At 42.2% G+C, this 26,025-nt stretch overlaps 5 protein-coding genes across 6 annotated transcripts; 4 read left to right on the top strand and 1 right to left on the bottom strand.

Annotated features, from left to right (window-relative positions):
• Positions 1 to 84: 84 nt before the first annotated feature.
• LOC135614131 (DEAD-box ATP-dependent RNA helicase 32-like) lies at positions 85 to 4,818 on the top strand. 2 transcript variants are annotated; one of them, XM_065111166.1, is made up of 8 exons: positions 85 to 541; positions 1,016 to 1,291; positions 1,377 to 1,700; positions 2,584 to 2,772; positions 2,840 to 3,001; positions 3,411 to 3,802; positions 3,898 to 4,043; positions 4,229 to 4,818. In XM_065111166.1, the coding sequence occupies exons 1-8, from the start codon at positions 170 to 172 to the stop codon at positions 4,558 to 4,560; spliced, it is 2,193 nt and encodes a 730-aa protein (XP_064967238.1). In that variant the 5' UTR covers positions 85 to 169; the 3' UTR covers positions 4,561 to 4,818. The 2 variants fall into 2 exon arrangements, with proteins under 2 accessions (XP_064967238.1, XP_064967237.1); XM_065111165.1 differs by having other exon boundaries at positions 3,886 to 4,043.
• Positions 4,819 to 5,211: 393 nt separating this feature from the next.
• On the bottom strand, positions 5,212 to 14,362 carry LOC135614130 (uncharacterized). Its single transcript, XM_065111164.1, has 6 exons — positions 14,114 to 14,362; positions 8,747 to 13,555; positions 8,459 to 8,519; positions 7,952 to 8,375; positions 7,156 to 7,278; positions 5,212 to 7,060 (listed from the first exon to the last, which is right to left on the bottom strand). The coding sequence occupies exons 3-6, from the start codon at positions 8,494 to 8,496 to the stop codon at positions 5,639 to 5,641; spliced, it is 2,007 nt and encodes a 668-aa protein (XP_064967236.1). The 5' UTR covers positions 8,497 to 8,519; positions 8,747 to 13,555; positions 14,114 to 14,362; the 3' UTR covers positions 5,212 to 5,638.
• A 633-nt stretch (positions 14,363 to 14,995) lies between these two features.
• On the top strand, positions 14,996 to 15,355 carry LOC135613369 (uncharacterized). The gene has a single exon (XM_065110391.1). The coding sequence runs from the start codon at positions 14,996 to 14,998 to the stop codon at positions 15,353 to 15,355; it is 360 nt and encodes a 119-aa protein (XP_064966463.1).
• A 4,339-nt stretch (positions 15,356 to 19,694) lies between these two features.
• On the top strand, positions 19,695 to 23,164 carry LOC135614129 (protein DETOXIFICATION 40-like). The gene is made up of 7 exons (XM_065111163.1): positions 19,695 to 20,133; positions 20,284 to 20,915; positions 21,748 to 21,804; positions 22,089 to 22,327; positions 22,449 to 22,567; positions 22,638 to 22,724; positions 22,828 to 23,164. The coding sequence occupies exons 1-7, from the start codon at positions 19,870 to 19,872 to the stop codon at positions 22,888 to 22,890; spliced, it is 1,461 nt and encodes a 486-aa protein (XP_064967235.1). The 5' UTR covers positions 19,695 to 19,869; the 3' UTR covers positions 22,891 to 23,164.
• A 1,738-nt stretch (positions 23,165 to 24,902) lies between these two features.
• LOC103986738 (protein S40-5-like) lies at positions 24,903 to 25,418 on the top strand. Its single transcript, XM_009404831.2, has one exon. It carries the CDS (start codon positions 24,903 to 24,905, stop codon positions 25,416 to 25,418), a length of 516 nt encoding a protein of 171 aa, XP_009403106.2.
• Positions 25,419 to 26,025: the final 607 nt, after the last annotated feature.

Raw genomic sequence — 26,025 nt, 5'->3', positions numbered from 1 at the left:
TCAATCCCCACGGCGAGTAGCTAAGCTTCGGGTAGGAACGGATGCGTAGAAAAGGTGGCTTCTCATAAAACTGTTCGCAAACGAGTCCCCTCGCCCAGGAGTTGCCCGCAAGTAACAAAACCCTCCTCTCTGTTGAAACCCTAGCGAGTGTACTCCCGTCAACTCGACAATGCGCCGCCCCAAGCCCAAGTGTTCCGGCGCCCGCAAGCAGCGCCGGCTCTCGGAGGCGCAGGAGATCCAGCTCCTCGACTCATGGATCGAGGCCGGGATCCCTGACCCGGGAACTAACCCCCTCGCCATCTCCTCGCCGCCGCCCGACGCCCCCAGCGGCCGCACCAAGGACGGCAGTTTTTCTCCCTATGCCGGAGTCCGGTTCTTCCGGCAACTTCCTATCTCACAGAGAACCAAGGACGGCCTTGCGCCCAAGTACGTCGAGATGAGCGACATCCAGCGCGCCTCCCTGCCCCACTCTCTCTGCGGCCGTGACATCCTTGGCGCTGCCAAGACCGGCTCCGGAAAAACCCTTGCTTTCGTCATCCCCGTGCGTAAGCTTGATCTTGTTAAATTCCTTTTTGTAGATGAATATTATATTGATATGTTGCTAAAATTCTGCCTTGTCACGGTGTTCTGGTATGCTAACATGTTAAAATCAAATGCAGAATTTTATAGTACCGTGACTGGAATTCATATATTCTGGGTTTTTTTTCTTCTGCTGAATGCCATCATTGTTAGGTTTCTTCGCCTTTTCTAAGATGAGCATTATATTGAGGCTAAAATGGGCTGTCATTAGAATTCAAATAAATATCCTGTGGTGGCTCTTAATTTTGATTTACGTGATTTTATTGGGAATATCCAAATATTTTGACAGAGATTTGGTTTTCTATTTTACTGTATGTATCATTAGTTATACTATGATATGCATGAAGATAGCAACAGACGATTTTCGACATCCTTTCTCGATCAGTTAAGGTGATTTTTTTTTCAAGTACTGACTTGAGCAGTTTTTATTTTCTAGGTCATAGAGAAGTTGTACAGAGCAAGATGGGGTCCTGAAGATGGTGTTGGTAGCATTATAATCTCCCCTACGAAGGAATTGGCAGGACAACTTTTTGAGGAATTGAAAACAGTAGGTAAACACCACAGTCTGAGTGCAGGCCTTCTGATTGGAGGACGTAAAGATGTTGACGCAGAGAAGGAACGTGTCAGTAGTCTGAACATTTTGGTGTGCACACCAGGTCGACTCCTCCAGCACATGGATGAGACCACAAACTTTGAATGTTCACAGCTCCAGGTGTGTAATAAATTAGCTTTTTAATTGTTATAAGGTTTTGAATGTAATGGTTGAAGGTAATGTCATATTTTCCTCGTGGATACAGATTCTGGTGCTTGATGAAGCTGATCGGATTCTTGATGCTGGTTTTAAGACGGAATTGGATGCAATTATATCTCAGCTTCCCAAGCGAAGACAAACCTTGCTTTTCTCTGCAACCCAAACAAAGTCAGTTAAAGACCTGGCTAGGCTCAGCTTGAAGGACCCAGAGTATATAAGTGTGCATGCTGAATCAGTAACAGCCACTCCTGAGCAACTGACTCAACTTGCCATCATTGTTCCCCTTGACCAGAAGTTGAATTTGTTATGGAGCTTCATCAAAGCAAATCTTAAGTCAAAAATTCTTGTCTTTCTTTCTAGTTGCAAGCAGGTATTTTTCCGACGTTCACCACTTTCTGGTATTCATCCATCCATGATTATTGTTATGATAATTATTCTTCGGAGCAAAGGTTAACTTGTTATTTAAATGAAATAAATGTGTGCATGCAGTGTATTAACCTATTAATTATACTGATAAAAATTTCTGTATGCAGTGTTTTCTGTAAATACTATCACATTCATGTCTTAGAGATATCAGCATGTTGGATCATTGATCTAAATCAAGTTTAAGGTTAACATGGTTAACTATATTATTAATTTGGTTGAGTAAATCATTTGAGTCAATTTTGTAAATTCAGACATGGGCACTGGTTGATCAGATCATCTTGTAAGTTTGTTTTGACCCATAATCATCTGGGCACAGATCAAATTGCAAATTTCATACCAGATTCTTTTATATGTAAGTGGCCATTAGAAACTAGAGTTCCTGAAATTAAACGTCGACCTGATATGTAGCATTGAGAGATGATACGTGGATGGATCCTTCCTAGGAATGGTTCAATATCATTTACATCTGTTGTCATATGTAAGATATTACTACATTATTGATATGTAGTGGTATCTGCGAGCTATGTGAATGAGTTTGTGTTAAAGAGAAGGCTAGAAGCCTAGATGGTTATTGCATGCAGACTCTTTAAAGATGATGTGTACTAGAGTGTTCTTTTGGTTGTGATGACTGTGATGATGCACAAACAGCAATATAAGCATGCCTCCTATAAACATCAGCCTTGCATTTAGGGTTCTGATTTCATCTGTGCACTACTGAATGGAGATGTGCTGTCAATGGACTACCTAATTTTGTGACTTTCTAGTTTTTCTTGAAGATGCATGTTTTTATATTATTTGTTTCCTGACACTGCACCTGATGCGAGCAGGTTAAATATGTATATGAGGTATTCAAGAAGCTTAGACCAGGAATTCCTTTGAAATGTTTGCATGGTCGCATGAAGCAAAATGTAAGAATGGCTACATACCTTCAATTCTGTGAGGAAACTTCAGTTCTCTTTTCCACAGATGTGGCATCTCGGGGTCTTGATTTTTCAGCAGTGGATTGGGTGGTCCAGGTGAATAGCAGTCTGGGTGACTAATTTTGCTGCAAAGGATCTTGTGCTAATTGGTTTTTCTATTCAGGTTGATTGCCCAGAAGATATTCCAGCTTACATTCATCGAGTTGGCCGCACTGCCCGTTTCAGAAATGCAGGGAAGTCATTACTGTTTCTTATGCCTTCTGAGAAAGAGATGTTCACAAAATTACGAGCTGTTGAACCAAAAATTCCAATCAAGTTGAAGAAGGTGAATGACTAACCATTATTCATCTACTGGTTGATTATCTTGGGGCATTTATAACATTGGATGATTGACTAAAATAACTGTTCAAGATCCTAATTGGCACCTTTTATATCCATGTAATCTTGCTGTACCTATTGTTAACTTTCAAGAATTTGTATCTGTTATCATATTATCTAGAGTCCTAGAGTTGGGGTTGATGAGAACAATGTTCATATTCTCAACAAGCACTTTCTATGTGACAATTTGCTGTCTCAACAAGCTAATAACATCTGGTTGACTATCCACATTCAGTATAGCTGCAATCTTATTTGAACCATTAACATGTTCATTTTTAGTTTCCAATTTTTTTATGTTAATCTGAATGTAGTTTATCCTCTGCCACTAACTTCCGTTATGGTGAATGCTTTGTCAGGCAAAAGAACCAGTATCAGTTTCTGCGTTGTTGTCGTCTCTGCTGGTTAAATTTCCTTCTATGCAACAGTTAGCGCAAAGGGCATTTGTCACATATCTGAAGTCCATATTTCTGCAGAAAGACAAAGATGTATTTGATGTATCTAAGCTTCCCATAGAAGATTTTGCAGTATCTTTGGGTCTCTCAGTGACCCCGAAGTTGCGATTCTTAAAGCGAAAATCGAATGTGCACATGTCATCTACCGAAACTACTGAGGAAGTCGAAGCATCTGATGACAAATCTAAAGTTCATAATATTAATTCACAAGCAACTGTTTGGTCAGATGATGTAGAAGATGATGTTCTTTTACCCAAGGAATCGCCCTCTTTTGAACCCGAAGGCGATAAAGCAGAGTATGTCATGATATTTATTTGCGTACGCTGTCGGTTTTTAGTTCCTCAAAACCTGTTTTGATTTAACTAGTTGGCTTATTCAGATTATCTACCAGGATTTTGAAGAAGAAGAAGCTGAAGATCAATATGCATAGGCCTCTCGGAACAAGGGTAAAATATGATGATGATGGGAATGTAATCCCTCCACTAGCTGCCTTGGCTGATAAAGAGACTGGTGATGGTTCTATTCACCTTGGTACAGGTTTGTGCCTTTCAAATATTGTATTCAATTTTGTCGAACAAGTAATTTTTTATTTTCTAATAGCAACTGGGACTTTTTTCTTCCAATTTACTTCTGCAAGTCTGGGCTCAGTTCTCTCCTGCATCTATTAAAACTGCTTTTATATCTTTTTCATCACTTTAGCTATATTGAAAATGTATTTGCAGTTAAAGAACGATATGAGAAACTAAGGGAAGCGATGAAGGTGCGGGACAAAGAGGACAAGCTTCTGCACCGTCAGCGCTTGCGTGACAAACGAACAAAGGAGAAACTAAAGTTGAAGAAGTGGAAGGAAGAAGCGGAAGAGGGGAACACGGGGGATGACCATTCAGACTCAGATGAAAATGAACAGAGAAACCCCAAAAGAACGAAGATATATTTTGATGACGATGACAATGATGAAGTTGATGATGCTAAGGCAGCTAAAAAGAGTGACTCAGTCACTTTGGCCGAGCAAGAAGCCCTGGCCCTTGAGCTATTGAGATCTATGCATTCGTGACCGAGTCAATTTGTGATTTTTTGCTGTCCTATAACAACAGCGTTGATGTTGTCTGGGTTCAGATTTTAGGAAATTTTGTTTGGGTAGAATTTTTGGCATCTTTATATGTTTCAAAGTTCAAACACAGTCCAACATGCATCAATTTTGATCCGAAAACATTGCTCCGGAATGATCTACCAGGAGCGTTGAAAGCGACATCATATATGTAACAGAAACACAAAATTACTCTGAATACAGTATCTTGTATGTTTATATTCACTTCATAATAGCCTTCTGTATTGGATGAGTAATTTCTAAGCGTTGGGACGATATGCTAATCCTTTCCCTGGGCAGTGACACACTAACCAGTTTTAAATTATGTTTGTAAGAGAACTCCTGGTGAACAAAATATTACTCGAAGAATCACGATATCATCTGTTAGGATGCTTGTGCTCGACAAAGTCGCAGGGTTTCTTTAGTACACACCATTCCAACAATGGCGTGGTAGAACAAGTATGAAAGGCCAATAGAACAAGTATGAAAGGCCAATATAGAACAGAAGGAAACAAAAGTTAAGGAACTACAGATCTGAGGACATCAAAAAAGGTCTACCAAATGTAACACTGTTGCTTGCTTCAAGAATACACGTCTCTCAGATTGGGCAACTGCAGATGACAAAATATCTACAATGTTTGGAAAACATGCTTTATTATCTTTAGATTCTTAAGATTCCCAATCTCAACAGCAGAATGTAAAACAGAGTGACCCAAATTCTCGATCAGCCGCAAATAGTGACTTTCCATGGAATATTTATACATCATGTTTTAGATATGAATTCTCATTCAACTGCAATCTAAGTTGTGGTAGTGACTTTCCATGGAATACGTACACATACTCTGGTACTCGTGTTTTAGATATGATACAAGTACTACTATAAAGACAAAATTCAACCAGCTTGATTGAGAGTACAATCTCCATTGGGAGATCAATGTTCATCCTAAGAATTATGTTTCATAACGTTGCACAACTGAATCTTCCGGTTCTCCATTCTTGCCTCGAGAAGCTTAGCCTTCAAACTGTGATTCTTTGCCTCCCTTGCTCATTCGATGCAACCTTCTGTTCCTCTACTGATACGAGAGTTTATCGAATTAGAGGAACACTGTTGCCCCACACTCGGTGAGCTTGGGCAAACTTCACCTGAATTCATGTCAGGAGATAGAGTGGCATTCAACATCCGACCTCTCAATAGGTTCTCGTTTGATAAACCTACTGAAAATTTCTTCTTGTTGCCATTGCTTGTACAAGTTGACCTCCAAAATCTACCTATAGAAGACACCTTCCTGGATTGCCTGGTGGTTCTTGAACAAACTTCACTAATTTCACTGTTTAAGCTGTCATTATCTCTTTTCATATCACAATCAGTTCCACTAACTGATGCAACGCTTTCTTCATGGGCCTCTGGAGAATTACAAGAACCCTGCCCCTCAGCATAGCTCATGGACTCCAAGTCGCTGTGATCCTCATCTCTCATCTTCATTGGATTTTCCAGAAAGATATCAGTTTCAGGGCTCACCGTGTGGATTTTGGAGGCATGACTTGCAGGGCTGTAACCACAGCATGGGTCAATCTCTCTTTCAATAGTTTCTTCTCTTGGCTGGAGTTCTTCAAAAACAGAGAAGATATCCCCTGAAGATGGAGGAGGCTGGTAATGGAACTTAATGTCCTGGAACTTCAGTAAGCTGGCCGCCTCTCTAAACGCCTCAGCTTCTTTCAGCAATGACATATTTCCATTAGAATCAGAATGTGCTCTGAGAAATGCATCCAGATCTGCTTGAAGCTCGCTCAACTCTGCATACTTTTCCTCGAGCATGAGTTTTGCATCTACCAGTTTCATCTGTACCCTTTCTTCACGCCAAACCTCTGCCATCTGCAGCATCCTTCTCTCTTCATCCAATTCTTCCTGGATTTTTGTAGATTCTCTCTTCAAAGATTCTGCTTCAGCTTTGTCATGCCCGATCTCCTTTGCAAACTGATTGCATACCTCCTCAATGAGCTCACGTTCCTTCTTCTCCTTCTCATAGTCTTGCAAGGACTGCTTTGCTAATAACTTGGCCTCAGCAAGCTCATGTACAAGCTTGGAATTCATGATCTCCACTCTCTTCCGAACTTTCCTCTCTCTACTGAGGTCATCCTTGATGACTTCAATAATGTTCAGAACTTTCTCATGCTCTCTACTCTCTCTATTCTGCCATGAAGCCTTCTCAACCGCAAGCTTCCTCAAGAAGTGATTCAGCTTTTCCTTGGCAGATCGTCTCTCATTTTCAAGCTCATTAATGCGGTGACGAGCCTGCTTGAGCTCTGCCTGAAGAATAGAAATGATGGAAGTAGTCGTCAGCCAATCCTTGGGAAGCTTTAGGTGACCATCATCGTGATAAACCTTATCCGAAAACCTTAAGCACCCAGCCTCCCATTTTGTTGCTTTCTCCATTGCCAAATCGAGATATGAAACAGATGCTTCGAGCTGCTTTCGGACAAAACAAATGAAGACGATGCCATATCAAATCAAACTGAATGGCCAATGCTCCTTTAGCCTATCAACCACAAAGACAAGGTTACCTTCCGTGAAGTAGCTTTCGGGTCGGATGAGATAGAACTAACAAGCTCATTACTGATGCTACCGAGGAGGCCAGTTCTATCATGATGACAGACATTTGGAAGGCAAAGATTCCTTGGATTAGGCTACAAAGTTGAACAAGTACGGTAAGATAATTAGTATACAATCAGCATAAACACAGAAACCACCTAAGAGCTACTGGTAGGAGCACAAAAGAAGGCTGACAACAATTATAATAGGTATGAAATTTAGATGAGAAATGTTTTCATTACCAAAATTAGGAAGTGATCAAAGCAAGTGAACCAAAATCATTCCTTTCTCCATTTGATTCATTATAAGATTAATATCACAAGATTGAAGGTTCAAGGGATCTCCCATGAAGGCAAAAGATCCCACTTACTAATAATTTTGGGAAATTATTCTTCATTGGTTATTGGAGAACCAACAACATTGCCATTTCTCCACATGGAAACTGTAGGTATAAAACAATTTTAGGATGAAAATGCAAGCAAAATCCTAACTTTCCAACAGATTTGACCGAAACTCCCCCACAAAACATAGAAGGAAGAACCGCGAAGAAAGCTAAGATCCTCAGAAACAAATTCCAATATCCAATGACAAATTTAAGGTATTCTTCTTCCCAGGCTAGAAGGTTGTGCAGGTGAAAACCCTTCCCACTTTCAGATTCCACCATTCGAGAATCACGGTGAAGGGTGAGGATCGTAGGTCAGAGAGATCAATCAAAACTCAAACTTTACCAGCATACATTCGACCAGAAAGCATATAATGCGGTCCTACCTCCAACCCTAGCCGAGCTCTCCGGCGTTCCCGCCCGCCACCACTAACCTCTGCCGCCTGAAAATGCCACAACGCCGCCGCGAGCTTCCTCGCCGATAATCCAGTCAACAGCCTTCCTGCGGCACTCTTGTCATCCCGTCGACCTTCTCCGCTCGGACCGACCTGCTCAGGCTTCCGCATCAACCGTTCCGCATCGTCCAGCTTCCAACTCAAGTGGGGAGTGACGGGGAAGCTCCGCCTCCCACCTGAGAAAGGAGGCTTCTTGATTTGACGGCGGAGGTAGCGAGCTCGTCCGGGCAGGGAATCGGAGGAGGGACGCAGCGTTATGGTCTTGGGAGAGCGGCTCGCCGGAGCGGCAACGTCCGGGAATTGTGTCTGCGCGGTGGATCGTCCCATCAGGCATAGCTTATTTGGCGCCATCGCACTGCCATCGTGGGGAATATGTAATGGCTTCAGAGGTCGGATAATAGAAATTAAAGGGGGGAAAATAACAAACACGTTTGCTACCATCGAAAAAGATGGCATTTTGCCCCCATTGTGTTCATCCTAAATATAATTGCTTCTGTTCCTGTAATTAAATAGAGATATCATGTGAATAAAGCACATCCATCCACTGTATGCATTCACCAACAAGGTGGATTAAAAATGCAACAGCTCGATCACAAGCTCGATGCACAACCATCTGTGGCATGTGAGCATCAACTTGGCTTTTATGCTTTTGATGGTCCTTGTTGCTCGTAAACAACACTTTGGTGCTGCAATCTCAAAATAAAAGAGATACATACACACACACACCTCAAAATCATGAACCGGAGGAGCAGCTACATTATGGTCTTTGTAAGACTACCTTCAGTGTCGATGACTCCATCATTTCCTCTGTGGCACTGGCAAAAGGAGAAAAAGTTTGACATGCATGCATGAAACAGTCTTGTTCATCAAGGAATCGAACAATTGGCATCTTTTTCTTGAGATGTAAACAATGAGTATATGATCTCTTCCCCACGAGACAAAGCTATCCAATAATAATGATTGCTGGTGAAGGTCAATTAAGAAGCTCGTCGTGGGGATGGCCCGCCCATGTTCTGAAAAAGCTAGCAGAACAGGAGCTGTCATACTGACAAGACAAGCTGAGGACGGTCACAACAGACGAAGAGCCCATGGGACTCACAGCATCATCCAATTATCTGCCTGCAAGAGAACAAAATGTCTATGATGAGCGCCGCATGTTGTGACTTTTGTTGAGGATGATCACATACCTTGCAATACGTAACTTCTAGTTTTTCAGCTTCAGATTACTCCGTGAATGAATTGAGAATGTAACTTTGAGTCCGTGATCAGTGCACTACGACTCAAATCCCTCATGTCACATCTGAAGAAAACTTGTTAATATCCAGAAGAATAAAGAGAACTTTTGAAGCAGATGCCCAATCCACAAGGAAACTTAGCTAATGCATTTGGGCCTATTCAAGCAAAAAGATAACTAGCTGATTTTTTTTATCTGGAGCATAATCTTGCAATATGCTTCTCTCTCTCTCTCTATCTCTCTTTTGGATCAGAAAGGTCATCTCACCTGGTACTGAGCTCAAGAAGAAAAAAGAAACCGGAGTGACAAATTGGATAACATTGCCATTCATACATGGACCAGTCCGGGTCAGCATGTGAATGACGGTAAATGGGAAGATCATAAGAAAACCTAAAGAGATTCTTGTGCGAGTATTAGGTTTATTTTTAATGTCTGGATGTTTACATGAAACTGGCCATGTTGAGTGTTGAATGAAGGGACGTTGTCCTCATCCAATGTATGAGTACATTTGGCATGGTGCTTTGTCTAAGAACAGGGACCATGAACCTGAAACAGACGGCAGTGTGGGTTACATGTTAGTGACAGATTGAATTATGAACTACTCTTTGGAGTGACATCTCAGGTGAATTTGAGGCTGTGAACTAACAGGGTTTCCTTCTGAAGAACTCTATGGATCGTGTGATTTATGGAGGCCTTTAAAACTCGATAAATGTTGGTGACAGACTGACTTGTGAACTACTTTTTGAGGCTGTGAACAGCTTTCCTTGTGCACAACTCAATAGATTGTGTGATATATGGAGGCTTTAAAACTTGTAGTATATGGAGCATGAGTTTGTCACCCACATGCTATTCCGGAATACCGAAATGGAAACCATGTGCCACAGGAGACGGAAGGGTGCATAAACTCAAATTCAAACTCCTATAGAAAATTGGAGATACTTTGCACTAAGAACGATAAAAAAAAATGAAGAGGCAAGAAGAGAAAAAAAGAGCATGTTTGAATCTTTAAATCTAGCTATACTGCAGCTAAAATCAGTATTTACACACTGCAAAACCTTTTAAAGAAGGTGTTGACTCAGATTTCAATTTGATTCCATATGAACCAAGTTAAGGTTCATATGGAATCAAATTTTGTTAAGGTAAAACCTATGGTAATTCATAAAGATATAAAATTACAAAAAAAGTGCATGCAAGTATAATCTCATCTTGAATTGAGGTTCGTCGAGCTTCATATATAATTTTCAGCTTGAATCATAGGCTTGTGTAAGGCTTGGTTCAAGATTAAAACAGATTCTTTCTTGAAATAATTGTAAACTAGCCAAATCTCCCATAAGCGAGAAGCAATAGTACCATAGCAAATGTTGCTATGATGATAGCACAGTAAGTTAGCCTCTATTTTGTCATAGCATAGTTCTTTAAACAATATGTCATTTCCTTTTATCAATATTTTATAACTTGAAGAATGCTTAATTTTTGTTGATTGCTAATGTTATAAATCATATCATGATTTATCACTAATATGTATCTCCATATGGAACCTTAGTGACCTCAAAACTTGGAATTCAGACGGAGAAGGGCATGTACAGAAACAGAGGCTTAAAATGACTCTTTACAAGTTCAGGTAGATAGTACCTTCCTTGCTACTGTAAGCCAATTATGTTGACTAAAGGATTCTTATCTAAATTATTTGTGGTCAATGTGTTTGAGGCCAAGCATTTTCCCCCTAACCCCAATCAAGTGCTGCACAACTTGCTCTGGAAAAGGCTGTTTGGAAGATGGCAGTTCTAATGTAAAGATAGGAGAATGACATTGAATTTAGGACAAGACTTTTGTTCTTGTGTCGAAAATCCAAGCCAAATAAATGTCAGTCTCAACTATTTTGTTTGATAAAAATCACTCAGTACAAGTTGGCTAATCAATCAAGAAGCAGCATCCTTTCACTTTCAATAGGAAGACCTACTTCTGCTGATGAAAATGGTACAAGAGGAAATCATCACTTGCAGTATAAGAGTATAGAAAAACCAATTTGTATATTCAGGGTCAACTACTAGACTAAGATCTACTTGGAATTTTGGATCATAGAATCATCTCATCTCCAACATTCTTATGTGAGTTTTTAGCTGTAAGTTATATGCTAGATCTATTTGGCTCGTTTCTTTTGTTAGAAAAGCTGTACAAAGCACAAAGCAATTGCTGCATAGATCATTGTTATCAGACTAAAGATCATAATAGGTGCAGAAATTTTATTATAGTTTCTTGAAGATCCGACAGAAAAATTTTAGCAGCCACTGTTTTTGAGTTGCTTTACAACCAGTAAAGCCTTTGAACAATATCGGAAGCCCTATTGACTAGCAGTTGATATGGTTCAATGAATGGTTCATACCGCCCACAGTTTGGAATCTCTCTACTGATAGCTATATTTTATAAGTATCGATGATTGTTTATCCTTCTTCACTTTGGCAAACAACAATGCAACTCAAATAATGATACAGAAGCAGACAGAATGGTTGACAAGCAATTCCAAATAAGAATGAAACTCCCAATTTCAAACGTGGAGTTGGAAAGTAACTAAAGACTGGGACAGCACCTAACTTACCGAGATAAAATTTCAACAAGTCTTGCACATAGTTATAAGTTTTAATATTAGGAAAACTGTGCTACATAGCTGTGACATTAACATCTACGTAAAACTAGAGAAAATTATATTATATTAAATAACTTACTGTGTTCTTGTTGGTCATGCCGAGATTCCCACAGATGCCCTTTTCACACTTCTTTTTGGCCTCTCTTTTTAGTCTGCCTTATGAGTTTATCCTATCCTGACTTCAATGAAGTCTTCAATTACAAGACTGATTTTTCTTAGACCTAAACTTTTAAGTTTAATACTGATATTTAAAGATTTATCTCTTATTTTCTTGTAGAGAATTGTACAACCTACTTGTTTCATTATTCGATTCATCAATTACTTAAGAAATCAGATTTGCATTTTTGTCCTCGATGATAAAACAAAGAACAAGTTACTATCATTTCCCTTTCCTGTCATAAGTCTTTTCTCTGTTAAGTCATGCACAACACCTATTTCCGAAGATGATAAACTTTTTTTTCTCTTTTTGAGGACACAACATGATGACCTTGCTGTCTCACACTTAGTTAGATCATTAAAAGAGTCATGTTTTGCTCCCTTAACTTACGTTACTGCTACTTCAGGAGCAGGAATAGTTTCTGTCAAATTGAATCTCTCATGCGATCATACATCTCATCTAGTAACCTAAATATTGCCAACCATCTGTATAATAACTTTTGGTTTAGAACAAAACAAGTACACTAATTCTTGGCTTAGACTTCTCTGACATCTACATGATGGTTGCTGTGATCTACCATAATCTGCTAATGATAACCATCTTAAGGTAGAAAAAAACCATTCTTAATGATCTTCAACCGTACTGATAAATGGACTGATGTAATCTGATAGTTTTTTGAAAAATTAGCTATAAGAACTCATCAAGAATTTATAGTTTACATTCTAAAATATCCATCCTAAACGATGGGCAGACTAGATACAGAGGTTGATACCTCACCTAATATCTTTTCTTAAGAAAAAGAAATAAAGAAATACAGAATGGCTTGAGATTGTCCAGTCAGCAGTACCCATAGATCAATTTTTTGCACTCAATGTGCAGCCTTGTAATTGACACATGAGTTAGGAATAGCAGTCAATTGAAGGTGGGGCATGAATATTATAAGTCCAATCCATGTCTAGCATTGACCTAACTTCTATAATCCTGGAAGTTGGATATGATCCTAGAATTAGCAAGCCACAATATATCCAATCCAGTGGGCAGCAAAAGAAAGCTGGAAAGGATCAAACACTTAAAAGTGAAAGAATCATGCCATAAGGACACCTTTCCAAACTGAACTCAGTGAAAGATACCCTAGAGAGAGAGAGAGAGAGAGGGAATTTAATGGAAGATACCATAGGAATGGTGTGTTCACACTTCCAGGTAAGAGGATAGGATCACTTCTGCAAAGAATTTAGTCGAAGATATCATAGGAATGGTGCGTTCACGCCTTCTTGGTGAGAGATTCCCTTATGCTGAACCTTTCACACTGACCTAACCAGTTCCATGGCTCCTTTTCAACACTCTTCCTCAACCACTAACATCAAACAGTTTGGTACCCACAACACATCATACAATGATCTTAATTCAAGAAAGCAAGTAAAATTCTTCGCCTGCCCTGCCGGAATCTTGTTGTTTTCCATCATTCTCGTACTTCAAATGCCAAATCATGATATGTAGAGTCTGTGCATTTTGATGAAGATTCAGATTAATAGGTGTAAAAAATATCAAGCAAACTACATCTATCAATCTATTGCTGAAAAATCTTCATTTTGGTGAAGATTCAGATTCTATGTGCTTAAACTACATCTTCAGCACTTCAGGATATCAAGCAATCTTTTAGTCAAGGATATATTACTTAACCTATTACCTATTAGACCGTCCAAATTCCTGTGTTGACCACCGTAGGAGGTCAACCAGTTTTGCTTCCCTTAATTCCAACTGCAAATATATATATATATAAGATTGTGCCCCAACAAATGCATCAATGCCTTCTAATATTTTTCTACATCAACAAAAATTCAGCTTCCATTATTATATGATCAAGCATTAAACTCTAATGCTCAAAAGCAACCCTATCTTTTGAATTTGAATCCTTCTCTATTGCGGTTGATTACCCATTTATTTGCCCTATTAAGTGAAGAGGTTCCTATTACAAATAAATGCAGTAATATTTCACAATCCATACAAGTGTTCTACGATAAGTAAGTTGACTTCGAGGTAACTATCAGATCTTCTTACCTACGTTGGGATGCAACAGACAAAAACCCTCTTCCGCCGAAGAGGTGCATTACAGTGCAGAATCCTCGTCCCCCGGGATTACAATCCCCTTGAGATGCGCACATGATCTTCATGTACGCTGTTGAGATTGGCGCACCTGCCGGCCGGAAGGGTGGCTCGTTGACCACGGAGAGCGTTAATTCCCGCGTGTGGTGGCACTCGACTTGCGGTCGACTCTTGACGCCAACACAAAGCAAACCGACTCCTCCGAGGAACCGCGTAAGCAACCTAGGCCGGCGGTGAAACAACGTGCACGGCACGTGATGAACAGAGATGCCTCGTTGCCCGTGTTCACACCTTTGGGTATGCGTGGGTCCCGCCGATGTGGGGGTCACAAGATGCGAATTCCCTGGATTGCGACCCACTACCTGACCCTGACGGGAACTCTCTTGCGGTTGGGTTTCGCCGCGTGGGTCCCATCGGGGCGACGGGTGCATCTCAGCGGTGGAGAGCGGGACAGATTATGATGACATGGAATCCGACGGTGGATCATCGGTTCTTTTGAATCCGGAGTTGCTTCAACTGCAGCACCAAATGAATAGCTTGAGCTGCGCTGACCATTCCAACATGGCAATTCCGTGGGTTGTGTTACATATTTGTCTCTTTCTGGTCTTCCCCACCTCCTTTTGTTGTCCGACAGAATGCATACGGTAAGACATCACCCTACCTCTGCCCCCCTCTCCATCTATAAATATGGAACTCATCTCCTCTTCCTACCTCTCCGCATCTTATTCTCTTTCTCCATTCAACATTTGAGAAGCTTTGACACCACAGAGAGAGAGAAGAGGAGGCAGGAAGACCCAGCTTCTCCATCTCCTCGGGAAAGAAGAAAGAGAGATCGAGATGGGAAATTGCATCGATGTACAGAAGCCGATCTTGTGGGTGGACGACGACGACTGGGAGACGCCGGAGCCGGAGAGTCCTGTACATTGTCGAGAACAGGAGAAGGCTGAGAGAGCAGCTACCGGCCGATCCGCAGAACCACCACCGGCGAAGGAGAAACGAGCGGTGGTGGGGTCGTCCGAGATCAAGATCAAGATCAGCAAGAAGCAGATGGAAGAGCTGCTACGTCAAGTGGACGAGAAAGGATTGTCGATCGAGAAGGTTCTTGCGGACCTCGTGGTGATAGGTGAGGTTTGTCTTGAGAGCAGGGATGGCCATTGGAGACCCAACCTGCAAAGCATACCCGAGGTATCGGAATAACCACAACCTTAGCGCCAGGCACAACAACAACAATGATGATGATGGTGAAGACTTTGTTTGCATGTGTTACTCTTACAAGTAGATGTAATCCTTTTATTCCCATTCCTCCCTCAGAGACGTTATACTGTAGAGAAGTTGATGGCAAGCCAGGAGAAATGGGCCTACAAGGATTTTTTTTCCGCTTTTATTTCTTTTTTCCCCATATACTTGATTATTCCTTTTTTATGTATGTATATATATATATATATATATATATATATATATATATATATATATATATATATATAGATGAGATGTGATGTGTGTTCTCTCTCTGATCTGCCCAAGAGAAGCAGTGGAAGAAGAGATGGCTGTGCCGTAAGTATGCAATGGAGGAGAGAAGAAACTAGATTCAGACAGCCATGAGCATCGATAACGGTGGGCAGTAGCTCAGACAACAAGGTTCAGAATCACTGATCACATCTGCCAGCAAATAGAGTGGATGACAACCACCAGACTGTTGGAAGAGAGAAATTATATTTTCTTTCTGAAGATTAGATGATAAATCTTTGGCTGCTGGTGAGAACCAAACGACAAATTTGCTTCCACCCGTTGGATTTGTTTGGTGCCCGTCTTAGTTTAGATTTGTGTCACTGAGTAGTGCAAACAAAAAAGGAAAATAATTCTATCAGATTTGACCATTTGTAGATCTGTGACTTTTGTACAGTTGCATGATGTTGATGCTGTTTGATTTTGACATGGAACAGGATGCAGTGGTTGACCCATCTTCCTTAAAAGATAATAATGGATCCATCTACAATATTTTTTCTAATAATAATAATAATAATATAATGATTGATAAGCTCACCTCATAGGAAATAATACAAATAACAGTAATAATAAAATCAAAATTTTAAATTATTTCAGATATATTAGATGAAATAATTTTCTAGTGAATTTGAATCAATGAATTGCTGGAGAGTAAAAGCTTTCATGGAGATCTACAATTTCATTAATCTCAAGTAACGTGTTTGACCATTTGGCTGCTCCCCAGGTGATGAGTTGATCATCTTAGTGCCTTTGATGGTCATATTTCTAAAGTTTTCTACTTAAATCTCCATGCAATACAATATCCTTGTTCTTCAAGGGAAGCCTACATAATTTATCCTATAAAGGGCACATGACACCTCGATTTGTTGTTGGTTGGAAATTGGCAAGAAGTTTCCTAATCTATATTTTTTATTGGATGAGGTAGTCTCCCTTTCGTTTCATCAGCAATGACATCCAAGAACACAAGGGGATGAGGAGACTAGAAGAGAGGTGAAAGTAGGTTATAATTCATTTATGTAACACCCACAAACATGGGAGATCATAATTAAGTATATTTCTGGTGTGGTGTTGAGTATTTATATGGCATGAAGATCGAAGGGGAAGAAAATAAAATCTGCCCAAAATCAAAATTTCACATCTCAGGAGATGTTTTATGTTGTAGGATTGAAAGGTCATCAGGTTTAGTATGATAAGGCACTCTCTCCTCTTCATGTCAACCACCCTTGAGAGCAGCAAAAAACATAAACAAGTTGCTCTAACTTGGCACCCTTTCTTTTTCTCTTTCTATCATGATTTAGTACACCAACAATGTATAAAGGTTTACAAGCTTTCCACCCATCACGTACTTAAGTAAAGAGAGGCAATGTAGATGAAATGTCACTTATTTTCTATTAGACATAAAATATTATATAGAAAGAACAGTTGGGATTGGAGAAAGGTTCCAATAGACGAAGCCAATGAAGATGATGATGGAACACCAACAACGAAGCTGACATACACGACTTTTGGCGTTCAGATGGGGCCAAAACTAGCACACCAACATGGAAGGACACATAACTAAAGCCTGTAAAATGATATGATATAAATTTGGCACCACTCCAATAAATAGGAGACCGATTAATTTTGTTTGCTACGCAAGTCTTTAATTAACATATGCAAATGACTCAACAACAAGAACAGAAGCCGATTGCTATTGAGAGACACCACTTACATGAACGGGTAAGCTGAGCTTGGTGATTAGCACAAGATATGTCTAAAACCTGGGAATTTATGTATACACATGCATAAACTCTTTGCATGTTGCCCTCCTCAAAGTTCAAAGTATAAAGTTCATGATGTGTGCTTAATAGGATCTACTAGCATCTGTATCCACTGAGGTGACCAGGGAAGGAAAAAACTTGCATGATTCATGGTTGGGCTTCATGAGTTGTTGCCACGGCAACCAAGGAGAAGAAAACCATTGAAGTCCAGCACTCTAAAAATTCCATTTGCTGCAAGAGAGCGAGGATCCACAAACAAATCATTGTCTTGTTGTTGTTCCATGTACCTACGGAAGAATGCAAAAGATGCTAATATGCATACCATTCAGAAAAGTTCTGTGCTCCCAGACAAACATATGTGTAGCACGGTCAACAGGAGCACATCACTGCATGATCTGCAAATCATATGTGATCGTAATAGCTCCCCCCACTCAACACCTTCCCCGGAGATGACTTGCCTTCAGCTCTGACAGTTCATTTAGAAGATCAATGAAGGCGTCTAACTTTGAGGTTATGATTTCTGAATCTTTGACAATTCACATTATATGATCCAACAAGACAATGAGCTCATGTCATGGCGGCAGAAGACAAGAAGGCCCATAAAAAATACTTCACTGTTGAGGAAGAAAGGATGAAAGATTCATTTAAATTGGGCATACAAGACGGGCTCGAACCGAGACAATCTACTCGACAGTGAGGGTTGTTTGAACTCGACTCAACCCACATATATAGAGCTCGAGAAAAATTGAACTCTAATTTGACTTGTTGATTGAGAAGTAAAAACATCAAGGAAATATAAGCTTTGGCGCTTTCCAAATCTAAATCATCCATCTCCTAAGACTTATGACTGAGATTTGATCATAAATATAATAATTCCTTGTTCACTATTCTTATCTTTAGAGTCGTGTATTAATCGCATTTTTCTCATTCTTTTCTCTCTCTCCTCCTCGTGATACAGCAATTAGTGTCAATATAGTTAGGTTGCAACCTAGGGTTTCTCACATCTATATGTCTAAGGTAAGGAGAACTTGAGATTCATTCTGCTAAGATAGATTCTGATTGTATGATATGTTAGAGATTCGGAGTCAGTTTAGAACCAACATTAGAGTCAATTTAGACTATGTTAGAGACTTTGAAGGGTTCGAAAGATTGAACAGAATATTAGCTAAAGAGGCATCTTAATTAGTTTCTCAGCATGATGAGGAGAAAGTGAATTCACGTTTAATTTGTACGACAGTGATACAGGAGATGTCACAATCATACATCGAATCAACTTAGTGAATAGTTTTAGTCGACTCGAAGTGATACTGACAATGATATGATATCTGATCATCCACATGTTAGATCCGTTCTCGAAGTTTTTGTATGCCCATCGAAAAATTCGGCTCTTATATTGTCTCATTCCATCGAAAAGTGTGGGCCAACCCACAGTAATGGATGTCACCTTCTTGAGCCAGACGAAAGGAAAATAGCAGATGCCCCGAGCCCTTCTTGATGTACTGCTCAGACCTTCGATCACTCCATGATTGATCACTTTCCTTCACGTATGCATTCAATGACCTACATGATCGATCACTTTCCTTCACGTATGCATTCAATGACCTCCATGATTGATCACTTTTTCTTGCGACGGAAAGATGGCAGATGGCGGGCTCGTGTCCGACCGTAGATGATCATGAATTGTTTCGAGGTCGAGGATGGGATAATGGATCCTATCGATCCGGAATGATTTCTCCTTGTCCTGTCGAGAGAGGATGAGGTTTAACCGCACGTAAATCAACCTCCATCTCACTATGTTAGCTTCGTTAACACATGGCCATGCAAGGTAGGGGTGTGATTTAGCTCTTTCTCATCGATCTTGACGTGTAGTCATTTAAGACATTACCAAGAGGGCAGAAGAAGTGATCCACCTGTGGTTTAAGTCACTACGAGCTCGAGGGTTTCACCGATGGCAGTCAAATCTTGTACTGCAAAGTCAAACTCGAGCAACCCTCACGTCATTTGTCCTTCCTAATCTGAATATTCAATGTCTCAAACACAGCCATAAATTATTTATCACATTCAATAATATATTAAATGAAAAATGGGTCTGATACATTATCATTCAAATATATATATATATATATATATAACCTGAAATTTCGAATGGTATATGTAGAAACGTGCAAGTGTTATTGGCCACAAACTTGGCCAAAGGACACCTCTCAACTATTTTTCTGTAGCCCTGCAAACGTAGGCAGTGACTTCAATCACACAACAAAACATGGAACGCCGCTGACAGTGAAAGAGAAACAATAAAGAAGGCCTGGTCTTATTCGAGGATTCCACCATTAATCTTGGTGGACAGGCAGAGGAAGACCACATCCTCATCGGATGATGAATATGTAGCTTGGGCGGCTCTGCTGCTTCCCTGGAAAAGCTCTCCTCCCTTCTCTACCGACTTCCATGGCTGCCGAAAGCGGGGCCAGCCAGAAGCTGGAGAGCATCCTGAGCGATAACTCCATCCCCTGGGCTCGCCGCATATGGATGGCCTCCCTGGTCGAGATGAAGCTGCTCGTCTACCTCGCAGCCCCCGCCGTGATGGTTTACATGCTCAACTACGTCATGTCCATGTCCACCCAGATCTTCTCCGGACATCTCGGCAACCTCGAGCTCGCCGCCGCCTCCCTCGGCAACACCGGCATCCAAATCTTCGCCTATGGCCTGATGGTAATTCATTGACCTCTCCCTCCTTGATCTAAATCGTTCGACCATCCTCCTACTATTTCTTCTGTCTCTTCTGCAATTATTTGCTGTGATATTTATGATCATCGTCGTGGACTGACTGGAACATGTGCGACTTGCTTGGACTGGGTGCAGCTAGGGATGGGGAGTGCCGTGGAGACACTATGCGGACAGGCGTACGGCGCCCACAAGTACGAGATGCTCGGGGTATACCTGCAGCGGTCGACGGTGCTCCTCATGGCCACCGGCGTGCCGCTGGCCGCGATCTACGCCCTATCGAGGCCGATCCTGGTGCTGCTGGGTGAGTCGCCGGAGATCGCCAAGGCGGCGTCCATCTTCGTCTACGGGCTGATCCCGCAGATCTTCGCGTACGCCGCCAACTTCCCCATCCAGAAGTTCCTGCAGGCGCAGAGCATCGTGGCGCCGAGCGCCTACATCTCGGCGGCGACGCTGGTGGTGCACCTGCTCCTCAGCTGGGTGGTGGTGTACAAGATCGGCCTAGGACTGTTGGGGGCCTCGCTGGCCCTAAGCCTGTCGTGGTGGATCATCGTGGGTGCTCAGTTCGTGTACATCTCCTCCAGCAGCCGATGCCACTTTACGTGGACCGGGTTCACCTGGCAAGCCTTCTCCGGCCTTCCGGAGTTCTTCCGGCTGTCCATAGCCTCCGCGGTGATGCTGTGTTTGGAGGCCTGGTACTTCCAGATCCTGGTTCTCATCGCTGGACTTTTGGATAACCCTGAACTCGCCCTTGATTCCCTATCCGTGTGGTAAGCACTTGACCCTTCTTCTTTCCCTTTCACTGATGCAATATACCATCTGCTTAATTAATCCCTGATATATTAATTAATTTACATGCATATAACCTATATATATATATAGGAACTATTCCCAAAGGTTGGTTCCTTTAATGTATATATAAACTACTGTCTTATGAAATATGTTTCTGAACCCAACACGAGATCATCTTTAGTTTAAATGACACGAGTGAAGTGCTGCTTTCATATTTTTCACCAGCTTAAATTAAAATAGTCCAATCAACTTGGATCAGCTCCTCATGCTTTCAAAAAATATTTCAAGATTAGATCCAGTCAAACTTGAAACTTGCAGTGGACTGCCAGAGGTCCAAGCACATGGAAGTTGCTCTGCGCCTAGAACAACCTCACCATAGCCAAACCTTCTCTAGTCCATCACTCGTTCATACAGTACCTCATGGTGGAACGACTTGTCAACGTCAGTACCTTGCGAGTCTCCACCGTCCAGTGATATGAAGGATGACACTATTCTTCGGACAAGGCATCATATAATGAATGAGCGCTGGATTATATTGGCGACCGGATGGCAATATATGGGGTCGTCAATGTCGGATTATGATGACCAGAATAAAGCTATCTCGGAAGCACAGTTCTATGGTTTTTGGTCCCACAGTCTGTGTCGGTTCCGTCAGAAATTTACGCCTGAAGCCAATCATGCGCGCTGTTGAGCAGTGTAATCTGTAACCAAGATTTGCAGAGTCGATGCCTCGTGCTAGCATACTTTAAGATTTCGTTTTACGATCTTGTCGTAAAGATTGTCTTACTTGTTATCTCGTTGTTGGTGCAGTATGACGCTTTCTGGTTGGATTTTTATGATATCTGTTGGATTCAATGCCGCCGCGAGGTCAGTCGTCGCTTTCTCTCTTTCCCTCTGCACCAAAACTTACTCACAATCTCTTTGTCTCCATTGGATTCGTAGCTCATATACTACAGTTCTGTTGATTCTTGAAATCAATAATGTGTTCAAAATGATGAATGGTTAGGTTCCAATATGTTTATTTCTTGTAATTAGACATTAGTTTAGCACGTAAACCGGCTTTTGCTTTAGGGTTAGGAATAAATATGCAGGTGGTGGGAAAGAAGCAGATTTCACTTCCTCAAATGATTACGTATTTCTAATCCATACAGTGTGCGGGTAAGCAATGAGCTCGGTGCTGGTAATCCGAAGTCGGCGGCATTCTCGGTGGTCGTTGTGACGGTGATGTCCTTCATAGTATCTGTTATCGCCGCCATCATCATCCTTTGCCTTCGAGACTACATCAGCTATGCCTTCACCGAGGGCGAGGTCGTCGCCCGCGCCGTCTCCGATCTCTGTCCCTTGCTCGCCACCACCCTCATTCTCAATGGCATCCAACCTGTTCTATCCGGTAAAGAACTTGCTCCTGCAACAAGAGTCTCGACGTATCAAACACAGAGACATGGAAGCTTCCACTTATTTCTGCTGCTAGAGAAAGTCTAATCGGTGTGATCATCTGCGCATAATTGAAGGTGTGGCTGTCGGCTGCGGATGGCAAGCTTTTGTGGCATACGTCAACGTCGGCTGCTATTATATAATTGGCGTGCCGTTTGGGTCTCTTCTCGGCTTCAAGTTTGGGTTGGGGGCAAAGGTAAAAGCTTGCGTAGATTAAAGATACAGCTCCTTCAAGTAAAATATCATGGATAATGGCTCCGATGCAGGGAATTTGGGGAGGAATGATCGGAGGGACCTTCATGCAGACTCTCATTCTTCTGTGGGTCACTTTCCGAACTGATTGGAACAAAGAGGTAATCTCAAAGGTTACTGCAACCAAATCAAGAATCGAGATAACCTCGAATTCATGCATGTTATTTACGCTGGAATTGAGAGGCAGTTTTGTGTTGCATGCAGGTGGAAGAGGCCAAGAAGAGATTGAACAAGTGGGAGGACAAGAAGGAACCCCTTCTCTCCTAAAGGTGAAAGCAATGCTTGGACACCTGCTGATCTCTGCTGATTCGGTTCGCAGTCTTGCATTGGATAGAAATGGAAGAGGTTTGCATAAGAGATGAAAAGGTCCTTGAAATCTACCCATAAAGAGGGAGAGAGAGAGAGAGAGAGAGATGCAAGATTATTTTGTAGTCATTATTATATATTTGTTGTCTCTCAAGTCTTATTGCAAGCAAGGATATCCGGCTATCATGGCCTGTCATTTGTTCTTTCTATAAAATTGAAGTGTTTCACGTATTCATCTTTCTGAGTGTGGAAATAGTATATCGTCCCCTCCTAAACCCTAAACCCTTTATGGATGGACGTAACAGTACTCCTATCTTTTCTTCTAATGCTGCATTATTATGTTTCCAAGTTTACCTTTTATTTTCCTTTTGATTAATTGCTCGTTGCACCAACTCATATGCGATCCCTGCAATACTTCAATCCCACCTCAAACTTGTACCTCCTCCTCCCCATTCATGGCAAAGGAATACAAACAAAAATGAAAAAGAACCCGATGAGAGATCCCAAAATCCGATTAAAAGGCCTCAGTCCGAGTGATCTTCCGAGGAGTTGAGCTTTGAGCAGCCATAAATTTATTCTAGAATAGCCAAAATTAGGACTTTGCATGAGCGCAAAAAAGGCAGACACCTCTCTTCTTCCCTCTGCAGCTTCATGCTGCTCCCCACCATGATGTGCCTGGGTGGGGCTTCCGGTGGTACCGTAGACAACGTGACCCACATAAGTTAGCCTCAATTTATGTCAACAAGACGCACTCTAGGGGACCAGCTGCTACTAACTAAGAGTTCGCTGGCGGAGGCCTGCCATCTTCGAGTCATCATCATCGATCACGTTCCCTTCGTTCTGCTCCCCCCTCCGTCCACCAATCACCGTTGGCCTCTCCGAGCTCTCCACCCGTCGACCTTCGGGGAGATCGCCCATCGCGAGCGGTGGCGAGCGGGGGATGTGGAGAGGGCGATACCGAGGCCAGAGAGCTGGTGGCGTAATCTCCGCCGCCAGCGAGAAGGGGCGGGGTGGCGGTGGCACCGGAAGGCAAAGGGTGGAGCCGGTGGTCGCGGAGGAGGTAGCGACGGTGACGAGGAGGGGCGGGGCGGAAGCCGTGGTGAAGGCGGATGGAGCAACGCCGCTCGTGGTGACGGGGTGTCACCACCACTCGCGATGGGTGGCTGACGGAGGATATTTTCGTCAAATTACACCCTACGTAAAAACCGGTGCGTCATTGGATATCTGCTTTTTTAGGTATAATTTTCTTAACCACCACTTAGAAATACTGATCATAAATGAGTTCAAATTAGAGTAATTTCTCATAAATTCATTCGTTTCCAAAGTTAGCTTTGATTACACATATAGATAGCCTCATATCTAAATTGTATCTCTAAAAATTTAGTCAGCATAGCTCGAAAAGGAATCTGCTATCTGAACTTAAGAGTGACCGAACATAACTTATCGACAAAGGGGAATGTGACGGCGATATGCATATCAAACAAGAGAGTGAATATAGCTACATCACAAATGAGCAAACCAAACGACACGGCATGCGTCACACTTCATAATGGTGACCGCATATGTACGATTCTTCCCTCTGTTGTCGTACGGAATCGACGTGCCCTCCAAAAATTAGTCATAACATATGGTGATTCGGTTTACGGCTTCGCCGGTGACGTGGTGGTGGACGTCGTGAAATCTCAAAAGCATGCAGGTGGATGATGAAACGGATCCGGCACGGGCAAACGCAGGCGTGGGCCACCACTTTGGGGGATGAACCCGACAGGAGACATCAGTGGGAGGGCCCGCTTTGGGGAGATGAATGGGGCGCGGCCCTCGAGCTCGTTCACAGTGAATCCCGCCCCGAATGAGGCGAAAGGGTTGGCCTACAAATAGCGGAGCACCTTCTCCTGCCACCGTGTGATTCTCCGCTAGGATTTTTTGACGTGTGTTGTCGGCCCGGAAAGAAGTACACGACTGGCGAGACGATCATGAGCAAGGGCTTTGCCCCGGAGACCTCCCACTCCGGCAGCGGAAGCGGCGGCGCGGACCTCGATGATCTCTCGGAGGCCGACGTATGGTCCGCCTGCCACGGTGACAACGGTGAAGGCCGCAACCAGGACCGGCGGACGAGCGGCGATAGCTCCAGCCGCTCGGTCGACCAGGACGCCGGCGTGCTCTCCCTCGTCCTCAGGGATGCGCACGTAGTCACGGCGACAGCCCAGACGTTGCCGAGCGAGCCGGAACGGGAACGGGAGGCGACGTCGCCCCCAGTGGCCGTGCCGGCTTCGAGCCTGTCAACGTCGAAGCGGGAGGAGGATGAGCCGGCCGGGGAGTGGCTGCCGCCGCATGTGTACCTGGAGCGCCTGCATGCGAATGCTGCGTCGCCTTCGGTGTTGGAGGGGCGGGGAAGGACGCTCAAGGGAAGAGACCTGACTATGCTCCGTGACTCCGTCTGGAGACGGACCGGCTTCTTAGATTACATTGACGCGGATGAAAATAAATAAATAATTTTTTTTTTTTTTTTTTTGTGAAGCTTTCATTTGATGGTGTGGAATGAAACTTAGGAGGCACTGTTCCTTGCTAATGAGGTCACTCGCACCGCATAGTATAGTACTGATGTCCTTGATCCGACATATTTGAAAATTATAGATATATAATCTTACGTAATGACTATCGATAACTTAATAAAAAATTAATAAAAATTTTTAAAAATTAAAATTGAGAATCGATCATAAAAAAACCTCTCAGACTATTACTAAGGAAGATTTATTGGGAAGATGAAAGGCCATACAGCAAATGGACGCATGAGAATGGATACAAAGCATTTAAGATGTAATAGAACCAACCACAAGCCATGCTTGCTTCACAGCTTAAAGCTATCACATCTTAAATGCTTTGTCCTTCCTTCCCAAGAGTTCATTTTGATCCTCCCTAGCGATTATTTCATTTTCTAGTGTTGAAATATTAACTTCAATTTTATGATTAGAGAGAGATAGAAGATTAGTTTAAGAGGTATTGATGAGGAATTTTATGAGTTACTTTTGATATAGTTATTAACTAAATTTAATAGAATAGATTCTTGGGGATAAGAGAATTATGATGAAACCTTTC

Source organism: Musa acuminata, chromosome BXJ2-6, assembly GCF_036884655.1.
Source record: "Musa acuminata AAA Group cultivar baxijiao chromosome BXJ2-6, Cavendish_Baxijiao_AAA, whole genome shotgun sequence".
Classification (NCBI taxonomy): Eukaryota; Viridiplantae; Streptophyta; class Magnoliopsida; order Zingiberales; family Musaceae; genus Musa; species Musa acuminata.
Note: the sequence above shows the minus strand (reverse complement) of the source record. Positions and strands in the feature narration are given on the sequence as shown.

What these genes read in the sequence shown, in the direction of transcription:
- LOC135614131 (XM_065111165.1), top strand. Translation starts at nt 170, where the DNA reads ATGCGCCGCCCCAAGCCCAAGTGTTCCGGCGCCCGCAAGCAGCGCCGG. An exon ending in TTCCAATCAAGTTGAAGAAG is followed by an intron (nt 3,002 to 3,410) that starts GTGAATGACTAA and finishes ATGCTTTGTCAG; the next exon opens with GCAAAAGAACCAGTATCAGT. An exon ending in CCCGAAGGCGATAAAGCAGA is followed by an intron (nt 3,803 to 3,885) that starts GTATGTCATGAT and finishes TGGCTTATTCAG; the next exon opens with ATTATCTACCAGGATTTTGA.
- LOC135614130 (XM_065111164.1), bottom strand. Translation starts at nt 8,496, where the DNA reads ATGAACACAATGGGGGCAAAATGCCATCTTTTTCGATG. An exon ending in AAATGCCATCTTTTTCGATG is followed by an intron (nt 8,376 to 8,458) that starts GTAGCAAACGTG and finishes CCACGATGGCAG; the next exon opens with TGCGATGGCGCCAAATAAGC. An exon ending in CGAAAGCTACTTCACGGAAG is followed by an intron (nt 7,061 to 7,155) that starts GTAACCTTGTCT and finishes GTCCGAAAGCAG; the next exon opens with CTCGAAGCATCTGTTTCATA.
- LOC135613369 (XM_065110391.1), top strand. Translation starts at nt 14,996, where the DNA reads ATGGGAAATTGCATCGATGTACAGAAGCCGATCTTGTGGGTGGACGAC.
- LOC135614129 (XM_065111163.1), top strand. Translation starts at nt 19,870, where the DNA reads ATGGCTGCCGAAAGCGGGGCCAGCCAGAAGCTGGAGAGCATCCTGAGC. An exon ending in TCTTCGCCTATGGCCTGATG is followed by an intron (nt 20,134 to 20,283) that starts GTAATTCATTGA and finishes GACTGGGTGCAG; the next exon opens with CTAGGGATGGGGAGTGCCGT. An exon ending in CTTGATTCCCTATCCGTGTG is followed by an intron (nt 20,916 to 21,747) that starts GTAAGCACTTGA and finishes TTGTTGGTGCAG; the next exon opens with TATGACGCTTTCTGGTTGGA.
- LOC103986738 (XM_009404831.2), top strand. Translation starts at nt 24,903, where the DNA reads ATGAGCAAGGGCTTTGCCCCGGAGACCTCCCACTCCGGCAGCGGAAGC.